Source organism: Loa loa, assembly GCF_000183805.2.
Source record: "Loa loa unplaced genomic scaffold supercont3.5, whole genome shotgun sequence".
Lineage (NCBI taxonomy): Eukaryota > Metazoa > Nematoda > Chromadorea > Rhabditida > Onchocercidae > Loa > Loa loa.
In genome coordinates, this window is record NW_018108185.1 from 346,976 (window position 1) to 355,481 (window position 8,506).

Below are 8,506 nucleotides of genomic sequence, written 5' to 3' on the forward strand. Positions count from 1 at the left end.
TCTTACTTTTATGTACGATAAAATTTATTTGACTGGGAATTCAGATTTTTTAAGAAATATTAAAACCATTTGCTGAAGCTGAAATTGAACAGCAGCATGAACGCTTGCACATTACATTTCAACGGACACTGTTTGCCTTGGCATTTAAATATGTTGTAAAACAGTAAAGCAGTAACAGTTTTATCGTTTTATGGTAGGATCAATGTAACAATGAATGGTAGCTATTCAACAAATTTATTTGCTGCTCTTGCTATATCTTACTGACTCTGATTCACGACGAGATGCTGACGAGCGGCGGCGAGCAATCTTAGCTGCTTGTTTTCCTAAAAAGTCTTCAGAAAAATCCGCGAAAGAGTGAAACAGACGAAGGCTTGGTATGCCTTATTTGCAGATAAAAGGTAGTACTAAAAAAAATTCCTTGACCTGCAACTATAACAAATTATAAATATGCTCAATGCAGCCCCAACTCCAGAATAACGAAAACTGCATAGCACAAACAAACCTTGGAGTATTGCGTCATCATCTTATGGTACTGAGCTTCTTCTTCACGACGTTTAACACTTCGTTTGATTTTCATTGCCAGACGTCTTCGTTTGCGTTGCAATACAACTGGTGTTATTAGTCGCTGAATCTTTGGTGCTTTACTGCGCGGTTTCTGACCTAAAATAGAAAGGTACTGTACATCACTTCGAATCTTATACTGCAGACCTATATATATATATATATGGAAGTCGTTTAAAGAGAAGCGTAATCCGTCGAGTGAAGCTTACTATTATCCTGATAGAGCATTTCTTCTCCGATGTTGATATGTAATAAAAGTCATCTGTTGTGATAAGAGATGAGTAACAATTCAAACTACATCATCCAAAACTGCGCGTGAAAACGGAGAATATTTAAAATCAAGTCACCAGAAATGAATTTTACAAAAATACAATTACTACAAGTCATAGAAGTAAATTTACCTTCTTTTTCGGGTAGTTTCCGACGGATAACATACTTCCTAACATCATCATTCTTCGTTAGATTGAACAGTTTACGGATTTTAGACGCACGTTTGGGTCCCAAACGGCGAGGAACTGTGGTATCTGTTAAGCCAGGAATTTCCTGCTCGCCTGAAGTACAGCAAATGTGGTCATTTAATTCCGAAAAAGACTTGACATATTTCCGAAAATCTTTCCAGTTCTTTGTAATATAAGTAAAATGTCCTACCTTTCTTTACAATGATTAACGCAAGGGCAGATAAGTTAGCATCAACAATACATCCACGTACTGACTTGCGCTTACGTTCCCCATCTCGACGAGATCGATAGCAAGAATGCCCTTTTGACAGCAACAATCGCACGCGACCGTTTGTCAAAACGCCTTGTTTCATTGGAAAACCTTGCTTGTCGTTACCACCAGTTATACGCAAAACGTACCCCTAGAAAAATGTATGTTCTCTTTTCCTCACTTATTTACCGAGAGCATTGATTTGGAACAATATCTATATAATCGATATAGTATACGTAAGGTAAATGGAGATAAAGCAAAATCTTTATTACGAATGCAAAAAAAAATCTCAGGATAAAAACTAGAAAATCTGAAAAGTCAAACAGCCTGACACATAACACAAATCCGAAAGTAACTGTTTTTAAAACTGTAAATTTATAAGATCCATGATGACGACCTTACTAAAATGCTGAAAAAACAACACTATTCTGGAGTTGAAAAAAAGTGTGGAAAACTTCTGGATCAAAGAACAACGAAAAAAATTCAAATAGGGGGCCATAAGATGATCACCCAGGTTACCTTCCATTCATCGCCCAAAGCATCGGCCTCTACTTCTTGTGCCATCCTTTTTTCATAGAAAATCCGCAACTTCTTATCATCATCAATTTCAAACACTTTCTGACAGCCAGTAGTTGGATATGCTATGTTCAGTTTCATCCTTTCCTTCCTCTTCAGCTGCTCACCTGAAAGCATACATGTACACATTGAATTGCATCTACAATTTACGAAATTAACTATTTTCTCCTTTCTTCCATTGGCAGTACCTTTACAAATTTCCAAATACAAGCGATCTCTAGAAAAAAATATCCGTTGGATATTTCCAGAACAACTAGTATTGCACTGTATACAAAGATGAGAAGATGTCCTTTCAGGAAATACAAACAGGTCTAAAAGATTAGGACTATGAAATGATTATAGCAAGTCTCACATCGAATGACTTACAACATTCGCGTTTCCCTTCAACTTCACGGTCTGGGCAGGAAATGAGATAGTAACTGTAATAAAAGATCAGACAAATCCTTCCCAATTTCATTCCACTTCAATGAGAGCATTTCAAGGTTGAGAAGAACATAAACCTAAGTTATTTTTAGCATTTAAAAATCCATTTGATAGGAATCCACCAGAAAGGAATATTCCTCCGTCGGGCCTAATCCATATTTTGCCTCAGTCAATAACAAAAGCCTAAAATCAAAGCGAAAAAAACCATCAGCGAACGGCACGAGTATTCTTACTCTATTTACCACCCCACACTAATAAGTAAACTTCTAACACCTACACACCTGCACACACATACACATAAGCACACATACACACATACACATACACTAACACACCCATACACGCACATACACTCGCACATATTCCCAGACCCAGTTCTATCCAACAACAGCTAAAGTGCCTGTCCAAGTCATCGTGATATACATAGATTTTATAGGGTGAGAGGTGGATGAGAAAGACGGTTGCAAGATAGCATTGATATTATGCGAAGCAAGAATAGAGACACTATAGATTTGAAGGGTATGCCGACTGCACTGAATCTAAAGAACCTTTTAGAGAGAACGCTGCAAAATTTGTAAAAGGAAAAAAGAACAAATACAAACTCGGAAGAAAAGAGAAGCAGATAGAACAAAAGGAAACAGTCAAAACCACCCTATTATAACAAACGTAGAGTGTGATCACTGTTACATAGACCGGACAGTACGAAAACACTTTCCCACATGATGGAAGGTTGTATGTAAAGTGGTGATTGGTGGCTGTTGTCGTCGATAATCTGAGTGTTATTTTGGAGTGGTGGGGAATATCGCTGTTATAGTTGTTATGTGAATGAAAGAAGTGACATTTGTGGAAAGATAATGTCTTCATGGATATGCATAATATACATATATATGCATGAATATTCCAGGATAAGTAATGAATGACATGAATATTAATGAAGAAATTTGAAAGAATTTTAGAGAGCAAATTTGAAGAAATTTCATCTGTAGCACTAATCAATAGCCTTTTTTGGCAAGCAATGATCATCTGATTGGTTAACGTGAAGTCAAAAAATAAAAATAAATTATTCTATATAGCTAGAATATTGAAGTACAATGAATAGTTCGGACTTGTTGAGTGTGATTTTCCATTCTGTTCGTTTATTCCTTTCACTGTTTGCTATTAAAAGCGCCAGTTTCTTACAGTCCGTTCATCTTTCCACCTGATGGAGTCTTTCCGTGACGATACTTTAGAGAATGTAGTCTACCACATCATATCAGCTAGGCAATGCTTAAGAAAAGCCTTGTACTAAATGGCTGTGTTTATGTTTTACTAGCATCGACAATAATTTACTGAAACTTGTGGATCGATACATCGAGGATTAAACAATTTTATAAATATGCGACTTCCTTGTGCGAATCAATTTTTTATGATGAAAAAAGCCACCTCTTTTAATGAAGGCATTTTATTTGCTTCATATAAGACTCGTTAAAGTAATGATGTAATTCTCAATGTTTGAGTGTTAATATAATTGGTTATTCTTGTAATAATGACTTATTCATAACTGTTCATTGAAACAATGCCTTAATGTCAATGTATGAATAAATTGCATAATGATATTCATTTATTTACTGGTAAATTAGTGGTACTTCATGTTATCCAACTGGGTCATGCTTAATCGATCATCAATTACTTTATTAATAACATCAAGATGTTTCGGTCATTCTTCGCTCAGAAACAAATATACTTATTATCATGTACGATGAGTTGTTAAATATAAGGAACCTAGGAAACAAATTGTAATATTTAAATTCAGCAAATAACAATACTATGTATCCACGTAATTAGAAAAGATATATAAACTGGGTCTATTTCCTAAGGGTGGATAGTTTTTATGATTTATAGCCAGCATTGCATCCCATCAACAACGACGATAGTTCGAGATGGAATTCGCAAGCTATGCTATAAATCAACCTTTGCATACTAAATTTTTAATTTTCTAAATTCAGTCATAGCATAACTGTGTAAAACCAATTTTAAATGATTTCATTATTTTATCCGATACTGTTCACACGAACACGAAAGTTTCAAAAAGGAAACAAAGAAAACAATAAACGGGTGAGAAGCTCAGTCTAAATAATAATACTAAGGGAGAGAAAGTGGAATAAGGAAGGAAAAGGAAAGAAAAGGAAAGAGACTTAGCTTATTTCCAATAAAATATTGATAAATTGACAAAAGGGTCGCAGAATAAAAGATTCCTTTTTGTAGAAAAAAAAATTGCAATTCCAGAAGCTGTTATGATGGTTTGTGCAGTATGTTATAATAGTGATAGTAGTGGTGGATTCTTCATACTTATCCTAGAAATGAATGGTGAATCATATCCCTGCTCTTTCCTTTTCCTTTTCCTACCAGTTTCATTCCCCTTTAGCTTTTAACTCCTACAATAGCTCTGTTATCCAGATAACATTCTGTTAACCTGAAAGATGAAAAGGTTACTAACAGAGAGATGAGAGAAGGCATAGAAAAAAACGAAACGTGAGATTTTATACGACCAAAATTGATGTGATAAAATTGGAGGCAGGATTGATATGTATTGCGTTTACGAGTCTTTCCGAACATTCTTGTTGATGGTTCATTCTTTCCTCCATCAACTTTCATCTCATTCTTCAATTCAGTTGCCCAGTTTATTTCTTTCTAAAAGAACTCCTGAAATGGAAAGGCCTGTCAAAACCAAACTATAACATCTGGTAAATTTGGCACCTTATAATTTGATCAGTGGGTTGTATTAGATTAGGTAAGGGAAATTTTACTTCCGTCTAAGGAAATTCATTCAGGTTAATTTTTCAGAACTTCCCCGTTTTTATTTTCGTCAAATGGCACTTCCTCTTGCAAAATAATTCCTCCCTTATTTTGTTTCGCAGAAATTCTAAAAAAGAATATATATATTTTGGTCTCGGCTTTCTGCAAAGGCTTCACTTTTGTTTTTTATTTATTAAGCTGAGAGTAATTTAATTTATTTTCCATTTCCTATGTGATTTTGAGCCCAACATGACATTTAGTATTCAATTAAGAGCACTATTTTCTGGTTTCTTGACTGGAAATTCAATATCCAGACTCAATATCTATACTTGATTGGAAACCACATTCAAATGTTGTTTTAGTTTCTGTGAATTGTGAAGTCAAAAATTTTGAAATTTCAAAGAATCAGTAGCACTCTCAATCCTAATTAATAAGGTCTCCCCTTCTTCATTGCAATTCTCCAAAATTTGATTGCCAAATCTAAAATGTTTGCGTGCTACAGAAAAAAAATAAAATAAAAAATGTACAGTTATAATCTACTTGTTGTCCCTTTCCTGCATATGACATTTGAAGAGGTGGTCTTAAACAAGCATGCGATATTCAGCATATGCGATGCGATTGTACCAAATGCAATAACAATGTAGAAAAAAGAGAATTACATAAGCAGGTTTTTTGTAATAGTGATTTCGAAAATTAGGAATAAGCTCATCCAGGCACTCGTTTACTTGATCATCTCTTAATATAAAAGTAATGAATACATTTTTCTCTTTTACATTCTCATCAACCTATTCTCATCCATTAAAAGCCCAGAAAAGTGACAATCAAAATATGTTTAACTAAGCCCTTTTCTCCCCCGTAATATCATTATTTTGCTCAGCTTCCGATGTATTGAGCCGCCTTGTAACTAATCCTTCACGTGAATGATTCAGTTTAGACAAATATATTTCCCTTCTAAGTACCATCCACTTAACAATCTCCAACTTATTTCCATACCAATACAATTACATACAAGTCTCTTTATCATGCATTATGCTACTTACCATTTGTTTCCTTCATTGCTCTATCGAAATTATGCCCTTTTCGGAATCTAATCTTTGTTAGGAATTCAAAAAGATGCTCCTAAACCTCCTCTTCATCTATTTTTGTAGCTGACAGGTCCCCAGTTAATGGCTACTTTTGTCTATTATCACAGAAAAGAATCTCTATGTATAAATGTATATACTGATAGAAATTTGCGTTTGTGAAAGGGATATCCAACAAATGTTGAAGGAAAATATATTCGTTGTATATTCATAAAGTTATGTGTTAATTGAAAGATAATACTTTCATTGTCGTCATCAGTTTCTACTTTTAATGATAATGGCTTGTTACTGCAATAAGGGAACATATACAAATATTACTAGTCTTAATGGCTTCATTGGTCTTCTCAGGTTTATTGAATTTTTCTTTTCCGTCAGATCTTATGCTGTATGCTTTTTCAATATTACCACTTCTAAGATTAAAATAAAGAAGATAAGTATGAGGATTGAAAAGAAAAGAAAAAAAAAACGGTATTTTCAAAATTTAGAATCCCCTGAGACCTTTGCTATAGCAAAACTAAAAGCGGAAAGTGGTATGATGGAAACTTACGACAGCTAAATTTACAGGAAAATTCCTCATAACTTTCTTTTTTTTTGTTGGTTTTATTTTAATTTCATTTCATTTGCATTACATAACAAAATGAAGAATGTGAAGCAGTTAACATCTCTACATCTTTTAGGAAATTAACAATCTTCGGAAAACTGAACACAATTTCCTTTTGAAAATTTAACGATTAATGATTCTATTCCAATCAAAGATAGAAATTAATGAGGAAAGAAGGAGGCAATACTCTCCATGTGAAAGCGACGTTAAGCAAAATTTAGTTGGCATGAAATAACGACTAATATTGTATTAACTTTAGCAGCTGGCTAATTCAGTTTTTGTTTTTTAAGGAATGAAATGGAGTTCATTACATTTGTTACTCATATGCGAATGAAAATGTTGCAATGTTAGGCTCACAGTCCTTGAGCTTTATTCTGAATAAAGCAATAAAATCATTCCGTTCAAGTCGCCATGACATCACACTTGGAAATAATGACCGTCAAAAAATGACACCATCCCACTGTGCATTCTACAATCAACAAAAACAAACTTTACTTCGATCTCTAGATACCTTGGCTATTTGGAATATGCATGGTCAACATTATACCAAGTAAGTGGTAAAAGTGAAAATTAAAAACGCCATTAGACATATGGCTATAATTGAAATAGTATGTGATACACTTAATTTCTAACTTATTTATCAATTCAAACATGTAAATTTTGTTTCTTACTTATTATTCACAAAAATTCCAAAAAGATAACTTCAAGTCATCATATCACTTCATTGTATTTTAGATGGTATCCTTCAAAAAATACCTGAAAAAATATTGATAAAACTATTAAAAATCTATTCTTCAGGATCTGAGGTTGATTCGGCATGGTATCCTTAATTAAACTTATCTGTGGTACGGGCAGTGTTATAATTAGATAAAAATAAAAGATAGAAAAATAATGAACTGTTTTGGAGGAGGGCACTGATTATTGGATACTAATAAATGATGGACTGGAGATTAAAAAGTCTTTTTTTTTAATTTTGAGAATGGATGAGATTGAGAATCGCAGATGAAAAAAGATGGGAAGTTCTGGATGATTATCCATTTGGAATGAATATTGAATTGTCATGATAGCAGTAATACTAGTAGTAGTAGTAGTTAGTAGTAGTAGTATAATAATAGTAATAGTTGTGATGTATGTATATAGCAAAATATAAAAATGTGCCTAGTGGGTTGGACATAGGATCCAAAACAAGATTGTAAACAAATTACTTAGTAATGTAGTTCAAGAATAAAATTCTCAACTTTAGATTTTTTAGAAATACTCACTGACTTTTACATTAACTCTTATACTTTGAATTGAGTTTGATTCAATTTCAATTTGATATGTCGGTTGCTTAACAAACCAGTTCGTTGCTTTTTAAATTTTCATTAGATTTCATTTATTTCACGACAGTTAGTGTAGAACTTGTGACTTAATTTTACAAGTGAAATATTGGTAAATTCAAGATGAGGAAGTAAACTGGGCGTACCGAGCTTCAGGACTAATTATTTCGTTATTGTGGTAGATTGTGGTGGATGTGATTGCTCGGCTTTCATCCATAAATTGCTCAAATCGGCCGGCAATAGCATCACGACGGGTGAGTGTTGATAATTTATTTAAAAGTAGAAAATTTCGATATCATGAAGTCTGATGATATATATATATATATATACATTTATTTATTTTATATATATATATATATATATATATATATATATATATATATATATATATATATATATATATATATATATATATATATATATATATATATATATATAATATATATATATATATATATATA

At 33.0% G+C, this 8,506-nt stretch overlaps 2 protein-coding genes across 5 annotated transcripts; one reads left to right on the top strand and one right to left on the bottom strand.

Moving 5' to 3' along the window:
* Window positions 1-164: 164 nt before the first annotated feature.
* On the bottom strand, window positions 165-2,349 carry LOAG_02331 (40S ribosomal protein S6). Of its 4 annotated transcripts, XM_020445977.1 has the most exons (6): window positions 2,034-2,079; window positions 1,789-1,952; window positions 1,210-1,420; window positions 963-1,112; window positions 503-660; window positions 165-323 (listed from the first exon to the last, which is right to left on the bottom strand). In XM_020445977.1, exons 2-6 carry the CDS (start codon window positions 1,924-1,926, stop codon window positions 258-260), a joined length of 723 nt encoding a protein of 240 aa, XP_020307387.1. In that variant the 5' UTR covers window positions 1,927-1,952; window positions 2,034-2,079; the 3' UTR covers window positions 165-257. The 4 variants fall into 4 exon arrangements, with proteins under 4 accessions (XP_020307387.1, XP_020307388.1, XP_020303626.1 ...); XM_020445978.1 differs by having other exon boundaries at window positions 165-660; XM_020445976.1 differs by having other exon boundaries at window positions 165-660; window positions 1,789-2,349.
* Window positions 2,350-7,070: 4,721 nt separating this feature from the next.
* On the top strand, window positions 7,071-8,310 carry LOAG_02332 (hypothetical protein; the record flags this gene model as incomplete). The annotated part of the gene is made up of 2 exons (XM_003137870.1): window positions 7,071-7,276; window positions 8,202-8,310. The coding sequence occupies 2 exons, from the start codon at window positions 7,071-7,073 to the stop codon at window positions 8,308-8,310; spliced, it is 315 nt and encodes a 104-aa protein (XP_003137918.1).
* Window positions 8,311-8,506: the final 196 nt, after the last annotated feature.

Coding starts and splice junctions, on each gene's coding strand:
- LOAG_02331 (XM_020445976.1), bottom strand. CDS start 1,974: ATGTGTACATGTATGCTTTCAGGTGAGCAGCTGAAGAGGAAGGAAAGG. Junction 1,421..1,788: donor CTTTGGGCGATGAATGGAAG/GTAACCTGGGTG, acceptor ACATTTTTCTAG/GGGTACGTTTTGCGTATAAC. Junction 1,113..1,209: donor GTTAATCATTGTAAAGAAAG/GTAGGACATTTT, acceptor GCTGTACTTCAG/GCGAGCAGGAAATTCCTGGC.